The 20,120-nt window shown below is 37.2% G+C and overlaps 1 protein-coding gene across 7 annotated transcripts in view; it reads right to left on the minus strand.

Annotated features, from left to right (window-relative positions):
* The window catches only part of RAD51B (RAD51 paralog B), a 687,571-nt gene that overhangs the window by 599,098 nt on the left and 68,353 nt on the right, over positions 1-20,120 (minus strand). The window contains exon 8 of one of the 7 annotated variants that reach the window (XM_079913118.1): positions 7,102-9,567. The exons of the other annotated variants lie outside the window; for them this stretch is intronic. Coding sequence (XP_079769244.1) covers positions 9,517-9,567 — 51 coding nt within the window. The 3' untranslated portion in view covers positions 7,102-9,516. Of the gene's footprint in view, positions 1-7,101; positions 9,568-20,120 lie in introns of those variants that run through there. 7 annotated transcript variants of the gene reach the window in all.

Here is a 20,120-nt window from a genome sequence, read left to right on the forward strand (position 1 = left end):
GAAAAAAAGAGAGGTGGGTAGCCTAGGTTACAGATTCTCAAACTTTTTGATTTCAAGATCCTGTATTACTTTTCTAGGCTATCATAACAAAGTACCGCAAATGGGGTGGCTTAACACAACAGAAGGATATTCTCACAATTCTGGAGGCTAGAAGTCTGAAATCAAGGTATCGGCAGGGTCACACTCCTTTGAAGGTTCTAAAGAAGAATGTTTGCCTCTTTCGAGCTTTGGTGGCTCCTGGCAATCCTAGGTGTTCCTTGGCTTCTAGCTGCATCACTCCAATCTCTGCCTCTGTCTTCACGCGGCATTCTTCCCTATAGATCTCCTCTGTGTCTCTGTATTCAAATCTCCTTCTTCCTTCTCTTATAAAGACACCAGTAATTGGATTTAGAGCCCACCCTAATCCACCATATCCTCATTTTAACTTGAATACAACTGCTGAGATCCTGTCTCCAAATAAAGGACCAGGGATTACAACTTGAACATATCTTTTTGGGGACCACTCAACCCACTACAGACTCTGTTACACGCTTACAAATTAATGCAGTTCCCAAGGAGCTTTTTTATATGTTGATATTTACCATGTTAGATATTGATATCTACCATATTAGAAATTAAAACTAAGTGCCTATCTACTCATTTATTTTAAGACAATAATAATAAACTCATTGCATTTTAACTTACCACATTTTTTATGAATAAATGTATTTTCCAAAAAAATTTGTGAAGAGTGGCACTGTTTTATATGTCTGTAAATCACAATCAAAGATGGCTAGACTCTCACATCTACTTCTGCAATCTGTTACAATGCATAGTTTTGGTTAATGTATCTGAAGATAATCTGGCCTCAGATATGTAGTTGGAAAAAGAAGTGTTTCAATAGCTTTTACAGATAACTATAGATATTCTTCCTTGATAGTACACCAAAGCTCAACAAGTGGTCATTTTTTAAAGGCAAATCAAAACCACAATGAGATATCACTTCACACCTGTAAGAACGGCTATCATCAAAAAGAACACAAATAACAAATGTTGTAAAGATGTTAAAAAAAAATTGCAAATGTTGGTGAGGATGTAGAGAAAAGGTTAGTTGCTACTTGAACTACTGTCAGTGAACTTTTGGGGCTCTGTTGCATTGGTCATGTGGAATATATTGTTTATCTTTCCAATGTCAACACATTTCAAACACCATCAATCTCATCAGAAAAGTCTTCAAGTATTGGGAAGTTTTTTCCACATTTTCATTTTTGCTTGGAAGCTTAAATTTCACCACTAGAGATAATAAAATTCTGTTTGTTCATTTTTGGGAAAACTTCTGCCAGATATCAAAGTCTTGAATAACCACAGTTTGTCTACCAGTCTTTTTTTTTTTAATGGTGTTCCATGAAAAAAAATAGTTTAGCTCTCAAACAACTGCAAAAGTGCTCCTCCTTGAGACCATTGTACTTCAGAATGCACACATGCATTGTCAAATAGAGTAATAATACAACATGTACTCAAGTGGTAAGATTTAATGAAATTAATAATTTTCACTGATTCATTAAGGACATTCTTAAGCAAAACTAGATTTCTTTCACAAGTGTGTAGCAGTGAAGAATGCAATGATTACTAATATAGTTTGGCAGTACTGTCTTAATTTGAGTAAAGCACTACAAATTTACCCTTCATTGTTTTTTCACCATCAGTGACAATGAAAAAAGCAAATAACATCTTAGTACAACGATGAAAATATTGATAGTTATGACTTTGCATACTCCTGAGAGATTTCCAGGGACACCCACCCTACCCTGGGGAGTCCCAGATCAAATTTTGAGGACCACTGCCCTAGGTAATTGGTTCTCAACTTTGAGGTGTGTCAGAATCACCTGTGACCAAAAATTAATGAATCAAATCTATTTGTACATTGACAAAGCACCATTAGATGAATCTTAGGTGCACCAAAGGTTGATAACTACTGGCCTACATGATACAGTGATAGATAAAACTAGGCTTTATAGAAGTGGGAATGAACAGGACCACCTAGAGGGGTGGGATAGGGAGGGTGGGAGGGAGGGAGACGCAGGAGGGAAGAGAAATGGGAACGTGTATAGGTATAACTGATTCACTTTGTTATAACGCAGAAACTAACACACCACTGTAAAGCAATTATACTCCAATAAAGATGTTAAAAAAAAAATCGTAAAAAGGAATGCTTCCAATAGAACCAATAAATCATTTCTTTAAAAAATACTTATAAAATAGAAGTCTTTAGCTGGTAATATTAAAAAAAAAAATGAACAAACAAACAAAAAAAAACTAAAAGACTTTACAGATTGATAAAATGTGAGAATATGAAGAAAATCAACATATCAAAGGTTCTGAGTCTTGATTACTGAAAAAAACTGGTGATACCATTAAGAGAATGAGAGAAGTCAGGAGAAGCTTATCAAGGAACTAAAGAAATAGGAAGGGGCTTCCCTGGTGGCGCAGTGGTTGAGAGTCTGCCTGCTGATGCAGGGGACATGGGTTCGTGCCCCGGTCCAGGAAGATCCCACATGCCGCGGAGCGGCTGGGCCCGTGAGCCATGGCCGCGGAGCCTGCGCTCTGCAGCGGGAGAGGCCACAACGGTGAGAGGCCCGCGTAACGCAAAAAAAAAAAAAAAAAAGAAATAGGAAGGAAGATGAATTACCTTTTTCATGCTCTTCCGGATTAGAATTAATCCCCTCTTCCTCTACATTTGTATCTCTATCTTTAAATTTTTCTTCATTTAAAAATGTTACTTTATCTCTCATTGTATTACAGTGTACTGTTTACATGTCAGTCTCCCACTCAGTAGAAATCAAACTCCTTGAGGACCCGAATGAGCTTGGGTGCACCAGTCCTGGGCTCTAACTATATGATCTTGGGAGTGTTACTTACTCCCTCTAGCCTCAATTTTATCATGTCTAAAATACGGATAAAATGGTCTACCTTTTAGAGTAACTCTAAGGATCAGAGAGAAATTTTCATAGTAACTAACATAATGCCTAACACAGTAAAAACTCAGCCAAGAACAATAATAAAATCAATTGGCATAGTGGTATTACCATTAAAAGTACTCCTTTTAGAGCTAGCAACTTTCTGATTAAATACAGACCTTTGCTAGTTCTCACTGTAAAGCATACCAGATACCATTCATCCTCAATTAATTACATAAATGATCAACTAATTTGTGAATTGAATTATCCAATTTATCCTGCCACAGGCTCATTAAGGCCTCTAGAAAAATGGACAAAGAAGAAGTATAATTTTATAATCTGTTTTGCTTTTTTGGAATGCTGCATGTCATTCTGCACAAAAAGTGGAAGAAAAAAAATTCTAAAATAAAATTCCTAAATTGCTAGTGGATTTAATTTACTCATGCTATCTTTAACCCTCATATATACCAATAATTTACAATTTACAGCAGGGGGACAAAATTATTTTCTCTATTCATGTAACTGAAACATACATCTGGTCTAAAAAGCAGCAGTTTGCAAGAACTCCCCAGAGGTTAATGGGTTAATGGTTCTGGAATAGAAATGCAGTACAAAACTCTAACTAGTTGAAATAGGAATGGGACTGAGGAGAGAATGGGAAGGGGTAATCCCAGGGGAGGTAAGATGCAACTCTCCGAGCTGGCTTTCAGCCAGCACAGCTAAGCGCACATCTCCTGACTCGCCAAAAATAACATTAGGGTCTTTGTGACCACAAGTAGTAAGGACTTCAGTTTTAGGTTTCATCTAAAAATAACTATGAAAACAACCCAAAAAACCCATACATCAGTCAAAGTGTGATGAGAATTTTTTAAACTCTGTATCATGATTCAGTAAATGCTGTTTCTTTTACAATCAGAAATGATGCCTCCCCCAACCCCATTATTTCTACATGGCATGCTTGGAGGAGGCTGTAGCTCCTTCGAGAAAAAACTCTACAATGTCATAGTAGGATGCTTTCATTGGTAAGTAAACAAAAACTCAAAGTGGCTTAAAATAACACTTCTCCAGCTTTTGTGTGTATTCTGATTCAGTAGGACTAGGGTAGGGCCTGAAATTCTTCATTTCCAACAAGCTCACAGGTGATGCTGATGATGCCAGTCCATGGACCACAGTTTCCATACCAGGGATTTAAACCATAAAGAAATACATAGATTAACATATCTGGAAACCCAGAGATAAGACTGTTCAATAATGTCATCAAGAACCCATAGCTTGGGACTTCCCAGGTGGCACAGTGGTTAAGACTCTGCACTCCCAATGCAGGGGGCCTGGGTTCCATCCCTGGTCAGGGAACTAGATCCCACATGCATGCCGCAACTGAGAGTTCACATGCCACAACTAAGGAGCCTACGAGCTGCAACTAAGGAGCCTGCCTGCTGCAACTAAGACCCAACACAACCAAATAAATATTAAAAAAAAAAAAAAAAAAAGAACCCATAGCTTATCTATCTCCAAAATGTCAGCTTCATCTTAAGGTTGGCTCCACCTTCTTGGGTACTGTATGGATGATAACAGTAATCAGGGCTACATGTTTCCTTGGTCATGTTCCACAGAAGATACAGAGTGGCTTCCCATGGATCTCTCTTAAGAGCAAGGAAGAACAGCCCCAAAGCTTAAAAAAATTTCCTTGCATCCTATTTGCAAGGATTAGGTCATGTGCTCATCCCTGAACCACCAAGCGGCAAAGTAACCTTTGGACCAACCAGGCCCACCCCTGAACTGAGGTGAAATCAGCTTTCCTGATGCTTATTGGTTACATGGAAGTAGAGGAATCCTGAAAAAATCATGGGTCCGTTAGGAAGGAAGAAAGAGGAACAGATGCTTAGTAGGCTATAAACAACATCCAATATAAATAAATATCTTCCTCCCTCATCCCATCAATGTTATCATTTGGTTCTGAATCCAGTGCATCAACTTTTCCAGCTGTTAGAAATCTCATTAGACAGGGAAATCATCAAAATCTTTACTATCTTTTGTAGGATGGCTTTCAAAGCTCTTTCATCTATTAGAATTCATATTACAGTATAACTATAAAAATAATTTCAAAATACTTATCAATCTAAAATGACAGAGAAGTTTATTACTACAGAATGCATAAGATTATAGCATAATAAGAATAATAATGGCAATAGAATATATAGTAGCCTAGCAGTAACATAGAAAATAAATTCATAATGTGGGATATATAAATAAATAAATGAATGGATAGATAAATGTGAGCTTTGGTCTCAAATCTATCAATCTTTCCATGGAAGCAAGGCTTCCTCCTAGGGTGAATTATATGGTATGTAAATTATAACTCAATAAAACTGTTTAGAAAAAAAAAACACTTCCCTTTAATAACACAGACCAACAATTTGTGGAGAAAACTGTCTAAAAAAGACTTAGCCACAAGATTTGTCACAAATGCCAAACAACTACTATTTAGTTTAAACAAAAATCAGGGTCACAAAAACTGCGTCAGAGGTCTCTGAAAGCAATACCAAAAACGTGGGCTGTGTGATCTGACCGTCAATGTTGCTCTACCTCGCAGAACTTCTAGACTCAGGAAATTTAATATTCTCTAGAAAAAACACTCTCTGCTAGTAAACAGAAAGCAAAGGCTAGAGTCAACTATATGGGCTCAAAGCTTGCACAACAGTTGCTCCTAAGAAAAACTTGGCAAACATCTCAGTCATAATATACTAACAGAAGAGACTTCTTTTTAAAACTACTAATACTAAAGGAATGTGATCATTTTACAGGTTGGGCTCACTATTTTATAAAGGATTCTATCTTGTATTCGGCACTAACGTTATAAAGGGAGAACTATTAATTCAAAATCAGACCTATGATGTACAATATAAATTATTATACAAAGTTATCTCCAGATGTGGATCAATGCTATTCAACTTGAATTCTAATTGGTACCTAATTCAAGTCACTACATAATTCTGCACTACACAAATCTAGTGAAAGATAAAAATTTTAAGGGTATTATTTTTCACAATAGCCAAGGTACAGAAACAACCTAAGTGTCAACCAATGAATGAATATTGTTCAGTCATAAGAAAGAGGGAAATTCTGTCATATGCAATAACATGGATTAACCTGGAGGACCTTATGCTAAGTGAAAAAGGCAGATACAAAAAAACAAATACTGTATGACCTCACTTATATGCGGAATCTTTAAAAAAAAAAAAAAGTCAAACTCAGAGTAACAGAGAGTAGAATGGTGATTAACAGGGGCTGGGGTGGGGGAAATGAGCAAATGTTGGTCAAAGAGTACAAGCCTTTGATGAATAAGTTCTGGGCATCTAACTACCTACAAAATGAAAAAGAAATGTCTCTCTGGCCTCCAAGGGCCTCCTTAATCTAGTTATTATTTCCCATTTAACCTAATTTCCTACCCTCAGTAAAAACTGCTGCTCTGAGTAAGCTGATTAACTTAACGGAAGTTTAAAAGAAAATTTACACTTTTTTTGCTTTTATGTATTTGCTCATTCCATTTGTAATACTTGAATTGCTTCCCTAATCCTAACTGTCCAAATTTTACCTGTCTAGCCCAAGTTCCATCTCTCCCTTTAAGTCAGCCCTAACAAGCCCTCCAGGTGATTTCTATGCACACTCAATATTGACAACCATTAAGATCTCGGGATTATGACTGGCTATTAAAAAACTGAAAACCTCTCTACGGCACTTTAAGTGAATAGGTATTTATTTGTCTCATATAAGAAAACGTCTGAAAGCAGACAGTCCAGGGCTGACATCCAATGACGTCAACATCCTTAGTGTATTGGTTTATCACATCATGAGCACAGATGATTGCTGCTCCTTCAAGACAGGAAGAAGGGACAAGCAACAAAGGACCATGCCAGAAATATCACTTCCCTTTTATCTGGAAAGTAAAAGCTTCCTGAGAAGCTTCCCATTCCCTACTAATAAGTCTTCACTTAAATGTGGTGGCAAACTGTATTTTCCAAAGGTGGCCACACCATCATATTTATCCCAGCCCACGTGTTCTTTTTACAATGTGATAGGTACTTCTCCAACTGAGAGGTCATATTCTCTCCCTTCGAATCTGAAAGGGGGACTTGTGATAGTTTTGACCAACAGAGTACAGCAGAAGTGATAATATGTGACTTCTGAGGCACCATCATGAAAAGAATACAGCTTCCATCTGGGGGGCTCTCTCTCAGGAAACTCTTAGAACCCAGAAACCACGATGAGACCACGTGTGAATATTCCAGCTGGGCTTGCAGCAAACACAAGCATTAACTTCCAAACAACAGGAAGGAGTCTTTTCACATCAATACAATCCCAGTCCCCAGTCTTGAGTCTTCTAGCTGCAGCCTCAGAAATTGTGGAACAGAGACAAGTGGTCACCACTGGTTTTATATGAATTCTTGACCCACAGGAGAAATAATAAATGATATTTGTTGTTTTAAGTCACTACATTTTGGAATAATTTATTAAGCAGCAATAGAGAACTAAAACAGATACGATTGGCCAGAACTGGGTCACATGACCATCTTCAGCTGCAAAGAACCTGGGAAATCAGGGAACATGATTGCCATGAACTTAGCTAAGGCGGACACACTGCCACCAAAACATAATCAGGGTCCATTAACAATGGGAGGATGAAAGTGAGTACTGGGTAGGCAACTAACAGTACATGCCACAACCACTTGGTTAGTACTCATTATCTACTACCTCATACCAACACTGACATTTTCTTAAATATGTGTCTTACATCCACTTAGTAGAATATATAAGAGTCTTGAAGGCAAAGACTATTTCATTACAAAATGCCTTCATCGGTAGTTACCTTAAAACTATTAGCTATTTAACTTCTGAAGGGAAATATTTAGGTTATACTTTAGAAAGAACTTCTAGGTCCTAGAAACTGTGAGGTTCTGAAACAAACGCACAGAAAAGGTTTTATAATTTTTTTCTTCAGTTTTTTTTTTTCAGAATAATTTCTCTGGGAAAATGATGGTGTGACTGAACAATGGAATAAGCTTTGACAGTGCCCTGAAATATACAGACAAATATCAACTGACCCCAGAGTTAGACTGAGTCATCACAATGGTGTTTGGAAATCCTGTACAAAGCTGACCAATACAGGCACTAGCTCAGACTTTTATAGAGATAAACACTGATGCAGGCTAATTAACAACTGCAGGGTACTTTGTGAACATAAAGTGCTAAATATTTATTTTTAAATAATCACACTGATTTAGCAATAAATGATAAACTTACTCTTAGTGGAACAGTAACACTACTGTAGTTCCTAGAAATGACACTAGCCCCCAAGTACTCCTGACCGCTCATGATTTTCAGCGAGTCTCTATTTCTTTAAACAATGAGAAGAGTAATATAGAAATCAGATGTTATTGCAATTTAACTTAAAAATAAATCTTAACACTAGTCAGAAAACATTCCAAAACGTTTATTTTAGCTAAACAGAAATGTCACCTAAATTTAAACAACTCTGATTCATCATTCTAATAACTAAAGCTGAGAACAGCCACTTCAGTTGGTTATGAAAATATCAACTAATACTCACAGTGCTTCAGAATTTACAAAGTCCTTTCATAGATAGATAGATCTTCCTATAAAATTATTATATATGAGTGCTTTGTTAACTGTAAAAATCTCTATAAGTTAGTAATTGAGCAATATGTGTTTACTATTATTCATCTACTACAGTATTAGTAATAATATTACTATTATTAGTAATAATAAAATTAAAGCTTATGAGGCAAGAACTTTTATGCCCTTTCTACAGATAAGGATATTGAGGCTGAGGAAGGAGAATTGACTGGTCCATAATCACACAGTTGAAATACATTTGGTACTTAAACTCGTATCTTCTGACTTGAAATTCTGGGGTACTTTCTACTGCATCTTGCTATTTCTATAAAATGTTTACTTCTTCAAAGCATGATTCCCAAAGATGGGAAGAGAAAAGTGAAAGGAGAGGTCTATTGTTGAACAGAGAACTGTCATTTCTAAGGCTGTAGAGCAGGCCAGTCTCAAGTCATTGGACAACCCAGTAAACTAAGCTAAAGATCACAGAGAAAAACAGAAGAGAGATTCATTACAATATAGTCTAAGAAATGAAACCAACTGCAGTAGCTTCAAACTAGGAGCATTAAAAAAAAAACTTTTCACATTATAACATTTTCAGTATTGCCTTAAAATACTGCACTTTGGTTATCGTAACTATAAGCATCACTTTATTCCAGTTCAAGTCAAAACTGTCCCTCCCTCAAATATATACACTAACAATCCTTTGAGTCATGATGCTTATAAAAACTACCTTAAGTTGTAAGTTCCTAGGAACTTTTAATTAAATTCATGAACACTCAATTTTACGGGACACATCTGGAAATGCCATGAAACTGAAATGTCTCCTGTCCGGTCACAGCACATATTAAGTCTTCATTAAACCTCAAAGCAAAATCTTAGGAGGCTGTCTGTACTTCAGATGTTCCCTAAGAGAGGTACAAAGTACAAGTGTTTAGGAATTATTTTCCTAAGAGAGCATACTTACCACAGGATTTAAGCTATGACTGGCCAATTCCAGCTGGAAAATATAGAAACCCAACAAGTCTTTAGCACATTCACTAGCAGATAAAAGGCATTAAATTATACTCAACATACATGTACAATTTATATGCAGTGGAAAAGCAGTCAAAGCTGCAAGTATTCAAATATTTCTTTTACTTGAAATACCAATACGACTAACAGAGAAGCACTTCTACCATTACACTTCCAAACAACAGTCAAAGCATTAAGCAAAGTGTGAGACTTCCCATTGAAAAAGCCTTGGAAGAAAGAATTCTGAGTATTGAACAGCTTTTAGTATTACAATAAGAAGTAAGGGAGCAAAATAATTTTGACAACTGCATTAGGAAGCAAAGTTCCACTGGAAATAAAAACATGTGCGTTGGAATCAGACATATCTGAGTCCTACCCTTTCCACTTACTTAGCCGTGTGGTTCTGGGAAAGTTATTTAACCCTTACAAACCTCAATTTCTTCAACTATAAAACAGGAATAATATAACCTACCTCATAAAGTTATTTAACATATTAAATGAAAAATGTTTGAAATGTACTCACTACAATACCTGGAACAAAGTAAGTACTCGATAAGGTGCAGCTGTTTATAATTTACAGCCTTTCAAGTATTTCAAGATGATTTAAATAAACTAGACCAATTTCAACAACTACATACTTTTGCCAGTAAAACAATACAAACTCTGAGATACTAAATAAGGTCCTTGATCTTAAAAGGGACTTCAAAACCCAAACATTTATGATCAACTTTTAAAAGAAGTTTAGGTTTTCAAACCGTTAATGGTAAGAACGAGAACAGTTGTTCTCCTTCTACCCACATATATTTATTTTTCTCTCCTATAACAATCAAAATAGTATTAGGGATTAAAAAGCTATCATTTGATTTAATGTTTTATTTTTAATAAGACACTTCCCAGCAGAGACTGAATCAACATTAAGAGAATCAAAACAAATAAGAGGGCTTTCCTGGTGGTGCAGTGATTAAGAATCTGCCTGCCAATGCAGGGGACACGGGTTCAAGCCCTGGGCCAGGAAGCTCCCACATGCCGCGGAGCAACTAAGCCCGTGCACCACAACTACTGAGCCTGCACTCTAGAGGCCACGAGCCACAACTACTGAGCCCACGTGCCACAGCTACTGAAACCCGCAGTACTGAGCCTGTGCTCCACAATGAGATAAGCCACCACAATGAGAAGCCCACGCACCACAATGAAGAGTAGCCCCTGCTTGTGGCAACTAGAGAAAGCCCATGCACAGCAATGAAGATCCAATGTAGCCAAATAAATAATCTTTTTTAAAAAATCAATTATACTTAAAAAAACAAAAGAAATACCTAACTTTTAATATCCTCTATTTTAAATTAATTTAGTTGTATTGGAAGACAGTTAAAACCTTTAAACTACAGCTGTTATGTGTTTACATAGACTCAAATGTTTGGAAAATTTCCTTAAGTCTTATAAAGCCAATTAAATGCCTACTTTAATTCTTATACTCAATAAAGGAAAACATTCTAACTGCAGTAATTAAAGTTGTTTTCTTTTAAGACTAAAACTTTGCCTAGGACTTCTAGCTCTACTAAAATTATAAATTACCTGAGAAATAAAGTTACTGGCTAAACAAACTGATGAAAAACAGAAATGATAAAACTAGAAGCTTCCAAAAAGAAATCAAGATTTAGGATGTTAAAGAATTAAGCTCAGAATAAAAAAATTTTTTTAATACAAAGTTGTTTTTTTAACATCTTTATTGTAGTATAATTGCTTCACAATGTTGTGTTAGTTTCTCCTGTATAACAAAGTGAATCAGCTATATGTATACATATATCCCCATATCCCCTCCCTCTTATGTCTCCCTCCCACCCTCCATATCCCACCCCTCTAGGTGGTCACAAAGCACCGAGCTAATCTCCCTGTGCTATGTGGCTGCTTCCCGCTAGCTATCTATTTTACATTTGGTAGTGTATATATGTCCATGCCACTCTCTCACTTCACCCCCGCTTACCCTTCCCCCTCCCTGTGTCCTCAAGTCCATTCTCTATGTCTGCGTCTTTATTCCTGTCCTGCCCCTAGGTTCTTCAGAACCATTTTTTTTTTAGATTCCATATATATGTGTTAGCATACGGTATTTGTTTTTCTGTTTCTGACTTACTTCACTCTGTATGACAGACAAAAATATGGAACATTTCACGAATTTGTGTGTCATCCTTGCACAGGGGCCATGCTAATCTTCTCTGTATCGTTCCAATTTTAGTATATGTGCTGCCGAAGTGAGCACTAATACAAAGTTTTTAAAAGTGTAAAATTAAAAAAAAAAAGTGTAAAATTAAAACACTAACAACATATCAACATGTATGTACTTGGAAGTTAAGTGGAATTAACTCAATGAACACATTCAAGATAGACAAAGGACATACAATAATATGAACCAAAGCAATAATTTTTGTCTTTAAAAAACACAAGAGAGTATCCTTTGAGCAACCTCTCATATAGCCAAGATTGTATTTCAAACTGTTTATTTGAATTTAATCAAACAGTGAGCTGTTAGTACTCCATTAAACTCAAGATCCCATTTCTCTACAATGCTCTCCTTTGATAAGTTAAAAATCATAAAATAGAATATCATCCAATATTATTAAACTTCTAAATAAGGCATTAGAGTAATAGTATATACAGAGAGCACTAATGTTAAATTCCCACCTTGACGATCACAGCTCTTTGTATAAAATCCTGATTGATGATGTCTCACAGAAGTTCATATATCATATTAAATTAAAGGTACGGAGCTTTCAAATTATGAACAAATCAATTTTAAAGGAGAAGGAAAAGGGATGGGGGAGAGATCTAAGTTTAGTTTCCAAGTATCTTTTCACTTTTTATAAAGAATGCTAGAATGCTTTCCCTTTAGGTATTGTAAGAGCTCAAGTAGGCACTTAATTAAATATGCATTTCATAAATTGCATGAGTAGAAAAAGTGATACAATCATTCTACAAATATATACTGGACACTTAATCTATGACACTATTCAATATGGATACTATTCTATATAAGCAGCTCTAAAGGATACATAAAAATAGCTCTGTTTTCAGGGAGCTTCCTAATATAACTAAGGAGCTCAGACATGAACATACAAAAATTTAAGTAACACTGCAAAGCAATAAATGATTAAAGTTCCAATTAAGAAGTTAAGACCATATGTATTACAAAAGAAGATAGAATTGATTGAGGCTAAAACCTGTGTGTAGAATCAATTGGTATCTAAGAATCAAGTGACACAAAAATCTCAGAAAAGAGAGAAAACTTGAGAGCTCAGACATGAAAGAGTAAAGTTTAGAAAGGGAGAGATGAAAGAGAAGGGCATCCACAGCTAGAATAAACAGAGGGTGACAGGGATAGACCAGCAGCCGGCACCAAAGAGAAAGGTAGCAGGCGTAGGTTGGAAGCATATGAAAGCGGACTTTGAATATCCTATCAGGAACTTAGACTGAATCATTCAACAAATACTGATTGGTGTAACTATTCTGTGCCACGTACCATCCTAGATGCAAAGGATACAAGTGTGAACAGAACAGCTAAGTTCTCTGCCCTCATAGTGATGATACTCTAGTAGATTTATTCCATAAAAAAGATGGTGCCATGCAATGCTTCTAATCAGAGGATGAGATCAGAGATATACTTTAGGAAAATTATGTAGGTACCTAGACAGAAAAAGAGATAGGCAGACCAATTAACACACTGCAATAATAATCCAAGAGAGAAGTAGCAAGTGATAGTATTCAGTTATGCAAATACGTCTTGAGCAGTCTTGGATAAAACACCTCATTTCTCTGCATCTCTGTTCTGACTTGAGAATTGAACTTTGCCACTCAACCACAACCTTAAGATTCTCAACTGGAAAATTCTACAAACACATCAAGGCACCATGTAATATGTGCAAAGTAACACTAAAATCTAAGAGCTGCAACTTGCTTTCATCTCTAACTTCTTCCTACCAACTCAACTTTCGAATTATGCTTATACTTTATCAGTTTAACGACTATCTGTCTCCAAAAGAACACTCTCTTTCTGAATGAGAATGGACAGTAAGGGTCAAGGTTAGACGTGATAGAATTTAGCTGGAGCCTATGAAGATCTATGCTACCTCCCTTTATTTCTCTCTGTGTAATCTGTAGTCCCAAGTAAAGGACAGAGAAGGGGGTACCAAGGTATTTACAAATCTGTTAGAAACAGAAAAACAACAGTAGGCAAGGTACTTATTTCATTCTCCATTACACCACAGAAAGCTATCTGTCTCCTACAATTAACTTATTTATACATGCCTTAAGGGCAAAGATTATGTTTTATTCATCATTATGATCTCATAGTACCTAGCACAGAGTTTTGTACACATTGTTGGGAGTGTGATTAAGAAGAGTGACTGACCACCCACTGGAGTAAAAGTTCTGAGCCCCACGTCAGGCTTCAGAACCTGTGGGTCCGGCAATGGGAGGAGAAATTCCTAGAGAATCAGACTTTGAAGGCTAGTGGGATTTGATTTCAGGACTTCGACAGGACTGGGGTAAACAGAGACTCCACTCCTGGAGGGCACACACAAAGTATTGTACACATCAGGACTCAGGGGAAGGAGCAGTGACCCCATAGCGACTGAACCAGACCTAACTGCTAGTGTTGGGGGTTCTCCTGCAGAGGCGGGGGGTGGCTGTAACTCACTGTGAGGACAAGGACACTGGCAGCAGAAGTTCTGGGAAGTACTCCTTGGCGTGAGACCTCCCAGAATCCGCCATTAGCCCCACAAAACAGCCCAGGGAAGGCTCCAGTGTTGGGTCATCTCAGACCAAACAACCAACAGGGAGGGGACCGAGCCCCACCCATCAGCAGGCAAGCAGAATAAAGTTTTACTGAACTCTTCCCACCAGAGCAGCAGCCAACTCTACCCACCACCAGTCTCTCCCATCAGGAAACCTGCACAAGCCTCTTAGATAACCTCATCTACCAGAGGGCAGACAGCAGAAGAAGAACTACAATCCTGCAGCCTGTCAAACAAAAACCACATTCATAGAAAGATACACAAAATGAAAAGGCAGAGGGCTATGTACCAGAAGAAGGAACAAGAAAAAAACACCCAGAAAAACAACTAAATGAAGTGGAGATAGGCAACCTTCCAGAAAAAGAATTCAGAATAATGATAGTGAAGATGATCCAGGACCTCGGAAAAACAAGGGAGGCAAAGATCGAGAAGATGAAAGAAATGTTTAACAAAGACCTAGAAGAATTAAAGAACAAACAAACAGAGATGAACAATACAATACTTGAAATGAAAACTACACTAGAAGGAATCAATAGCAGAATAACTGAGGCAGAAGAAGGGATAAGTGACCTGGAAGACAGAATGGTGGAATTCACTGCTGCAGAACAGAATAAAGAAAAAAGAATGAAAAGAAATGAAGACAGCCTAAGAGACCTCTGGGACAACATTTAACTCAACAACATTCGCATTATAGGGGTCGCAGAAGGAGAAGAGAGAGAGAGAGGACCCGAGAAAATCTTTGAAGAGATTATAGTCGAAAACTTCCCAAACATCGGGAAGGAAATAGCCCCCCAAGTCCAGGAAGTGCAACGAGTCCCATACAGAATAAACCCAAGGAGAAACACGCCGAGACACATAGTAATCAAATTGGCAAAAACTAAAGACAAAGAAAAATTATTGAAAGCAGCAAGGGAAAAACGACAAATAACATAAAAGGGAACTCCCATAAGGTTAACAATTGATTTCTCAGCAGAAACTCTACAAGCTAGAAGGGAGTGGCATGATATACTTAAAGTGATGAAAGAGAAGAACATACAACCAAGATTACTCTACCTGGCAAGGATGTCATTCAGATTCGATGGAGAAATCAAAAGCTTTACAGACAAGCTAAAGCTAAGAGAATTCAGCAGCACGAAACCAGCTCTACAACAAATGCTAAAGGACCTTCTCTAAGTGGGAAACACAAGAGAAGAAAAGGACCAACAAAAACAAACACAAACGATTAAGAAAAAGGTAATAGGAACATACATATCGATAATTACCTTAAACGTGAATGGATTAAATGCTCCAACCAAAAGACACAGGCTCGCTGAATGGATACAAAAACAAGACCCATATATATGCTGTCTAGAAGAGACCCACTTCAGACCTAGCGACACACACAGACTGAAAGTGAGGGGATAGAAAGAGATATTCCATGCAAATGGAAATCAAAAGAAAGCTGGAGTAGCAATACTCATAACAGATAAAATAGAATTTAAAATAAAGAATGTTACAAGAGAAAAGGAAGGACACTACATAATGATCAACGGATCAATCAAAGAAAAAGATATAACAATTATAAATATATAGGCACCCAACATAGGAGCACCTCAATATATAAGGCAACTGCTAACAGCTGTAAAAGAGGAAATCGACAGTGACACAATAATAGTGGGGGGGCTTCCCTGGTGGCACAGTGGTTGAGAGTCCGCCTGCCGATGCAGGGGACATGGGTTCGTGCCCCCGTCCGGGAAGATCCCACATGACGCGGAGCGGTTGGGCCTGTGAACCATGGCCGCTGAGCCTGCGCGTCCGGAGCCTGTGCTCCGCAACGGGAGAGGCCACAACAGTGAGAGGCCCGTGTACGGCAAAAAAAAATAAAAATAAAAATATAATAATAGTGGGGGACTTTAACACTTCACTTACACAAATGGACAGATCATCCAATCAGAAAATTAATAAGGAAACACAAGCTTTAAATGACACAATAGACCAGATAGATTTAATTGATATTTATAGGACATTCCATCCAAAAACAGCAGATTACACTTTCTTCTCAAGTGTGCATGGAACATATTCCAGGACAGATCACATCGTGGGTCACAAATCAAGCCTCAGTAAATTTAAGAAAGTTGAAATCATATCAAGCATCTTTTCTGACCACAACGCTATGAGATTAGAAATCAATTACAGGGAAAAAAACGTAAAACACACAAACATATGGAGGCTAAACAATATGTTACTATATAACCAAGCAATCACTGAAGAAATCAAAGAGGAAATCAAAAAATACGTAGAGAAAAATGACAATGAAAACACGATGATCCAAAACCTATGGGATGCAGCAAAAGAAGTTCTAAGAGGGAAGTTAATAGCTATACAAGCCTACTACAAGAAACAAGAAATATCTCAAATAAACAATCTAACGTTACACCTAAAGGAACTAGAGAAAGAAGAAAAAGCAAAACCCAAAGTTAGCAGAAGGAAAGAAATCATAAAGATCAGAGCAGAAATACATGAAATAGAAACAAAGAAAACAATAGCAAAGATCAATAAAACTAAAAGCTGCTTCTTTGAGAAGATAAGCAAAATTGATAAACCATTAGCCAGACTCATCAAGAAAAAGAGGGAGAGGACTCAAATCAATAAAATTAAAAATGAGAAAGGAGAAGTTACAACAGACACCGCAGAAATACAAAGCATCCTAAGAGACTACTACAAGCAACTCTATGCCAATAAAATGGACAACCTGGAGAAATGGACAAATTCTTAGAAAGGTATAACCTCCCAACATTGAACAAGGAAGAAACAGAAAATATGAACAGACACATCAAAAGTAATGAAATTGAAACTGTGATTAAAAATCTTCCAATAAACAGAAGTCCAGACCAGATGGCTTCACAGGTGAATTCTATCAAACATTTACAGAAGAGCTAACACCCATCCTTCTCAAACTCTTCCAAAAAATTGCAGAGGAAGGAACACTCCCAAACTCATTCTAAGAGACCATGATCACCCTGATACCAAAACCAGAAAAAGATACTACAAAAAAAGAAAATAAGAGACCAATATCACTGATGAATATAGATGTAAAATCCTCAACAAAATACTAGCAAACAGAATCCAACAACACATTAATAGGATCATACACCATAATCAAGTGAGATTTATCACAGGGATGCAAGGATTCTTCAATATACACAAATCAATCAATGTGATACACCACATTAACAAATTGAAGAATAAAAACCATATGATCATCTCAACAATGCAGAAAAAGCTTTTGACAAAATTCAACACCCATTTATGATAAAAACTCTCCAGAAAGTGGGCATAGAGGGAACCTACCTCAACATAATAAAGGCCATATACGACAAACCCACAGCAAACATCATCCTCAATGGTGAAAAACTGAAAGCATTTCCTCTAAGATCAGGAACAAGACAAGGATGTCCACTTGCACCACTCTTATTTAACATATTTGGAAGTCCTAGCCACGGCAATCAGAAGAGAAACAGAAATAAAAGGAATACAAATTGGGAAAGAGGAAGTAAAACTGTCACTGTTTGCAGATGACATGATACTATACATAGAGAATCCTAAAGATGCCACCAGAAAACTACTAGAGCTAATGAATGAATTTGGTAAAGTTGCAGGATACAAAATTAATGCACAGAAATCTCTTGCATTCCTATACACTAATGATGAAAGATCAGAAAGAGAAATTAAGGAAACACTCCCATTTACCATTGCAACAAAAAGAACAAAATACCTAGGAATAAACCTACCTAGTGAGACAAAAGACTTGTATGCAGAAAACTATAAGACACTGATGAAAGAAATTAAAGATGATACCAACAGATGGAGAGAGCTACCATGTTCTTGGATTGGAAAAAATAATATTGTGAAAATGACTAGACTACCCAAAGCAATCTACAGATTCAATGCAATCCCTATCAAATTACCAGTGGCATTTTTTACGGAACTAGAACAAAAAAATCTTAAAATTTGTATGGAGACACAAAAGACTCCAAATAGCCAAAGCAGTCTTGTGGGACAGAAACGGAGCTGGAGGAATCAGACTCCCTGATTTCAGACTGTACTACAAAGCTACAGTAATCAAGACAATATGGTACTGGCACAAAAACAGAAACATAGATTTATGGAACAAGATAGAAAGCCTGGAGGTAAACCCACACACGTATGGTCAACTTATCTATGACAACGGAGGCAAGGATATACAATGGAGCAAAGACAGTCTCTTCAATAAGTGCTGCTGGGAAAACTGGACAGCTACATATAAAAGAATGAAATTAGAACACCCCCTAACACCATACACAAAAATAAACTCAAAATGGATTAGAGACCTAAATGTAAGACTGGACACTATAAAACTCTTAGAGGAAAACATAGGAAGAACACTCTTTGACATCAATAACAGCAAGATCTTTTTTGATCCACCTCCTAGAGTAATGAAAATAAAATAAACAAATGGGGGCTTCCCTGGTGGCGCAGTGGTTGAGAGTCTGCCTGCCGATGCAGGGGACAAGGGTTTGTGCCCCGGTCCAGGAAGATCCCACATACCACGGAGCGGCTGGGCCCGTGAGCCATGGCCGCTGAGCCTGCACGTCCGGAACCTGTGCTCCGCAACAGGAGAGGCCACAACAGTGAGAGGCCCATGTACCTCCCCCCCAAAATAAATAAATAATAAAAAATAAAAAAATGGGACCTAATGAAACTTCAAAGCTTTTGCACAGCAAAGGAAACCATAAACAAGATGAAAAGACAACCCTCAAAATGGGATAAAATATTTGCAAACTAATCAACAGACAAAGGATTAATCTCCAAAATATATAAACAGCTCATGCAGCTCAATATTAAAGAAACAAACAACCCAATCCAAAAATGGGCAGAAGACCTAAATAGACATCTCTCCAAAAAAGACATACAGATGGCCAAGAGACACATGAAAATCTGCTCAACATCACTAATTATTAGAGAAATGCCAATCAAAACTACAATGAGGTATCACCTCCCACCAGTTAGAATGGGCATCATGGGAAAAATCTACAAGCAACAAATGCTGGAGAGGGTGTGGAGAAGAAGGAACCCTCTTGCACTGCTGATAGGAATGTAAATTGATACAGGCAGTATGGAGAACAGTATGGAGGTGCCTTAAAAAACTAAAAATAGAACTACCATATGACCCAGCAATCCCACTACCAGGCATATACCCAGAGAAAACCATAATTCAAAAGGACACATGCACCCCAATGTTCTTTGAAGCACTATTTACAATAGCCAGGTCATGGAAGCAACCTAAATGCCCATCGACAGACGAATGGATAAAGAAGATGTGGTACATATATACAATGGAATATTACTCAGCCATAAAAAGGAATGAAACTGGGTCATTTTTAGAGACGTGGATGGATCTAGAGACTGTCATACAGAGTGAAGTATGTCAGAAAGAGAAAAACAAATCTTGTATTTAATGCATATATGTGGAACCTGGAAGAATGGTACAGATGAACCAGTCTGCAGGACAGAAATTGAGACACAGATGTAGAGAACAAATGTATGGTCACCAAGGGGGGAAAGTGGAGGAGGGTGGGTGGGGTGGTGGGATGAATTGGGAGATTGGGATTGACATGTATACACTGATGTGTATAAAATTGATGACTACTAAGGACCTGCTGTATAAAAAAATAAATTAAATTAAAAAAAACAACCTTAAATTACATGCTTACACTGAATTCATCTCACAAATATA

The sequence above is a fragment of the Stenella coeruleoalba genome (genome assembly GCF_951394435.1).
Source record: "Stenella coeruleoalba genome assembly, chromosome: 2".
NCBI lineage: Eukaryota > Metazoa > Chordata > Mammalia > Artiodactyla > Delphinidae > Stenella > Stenella coeruleoalba.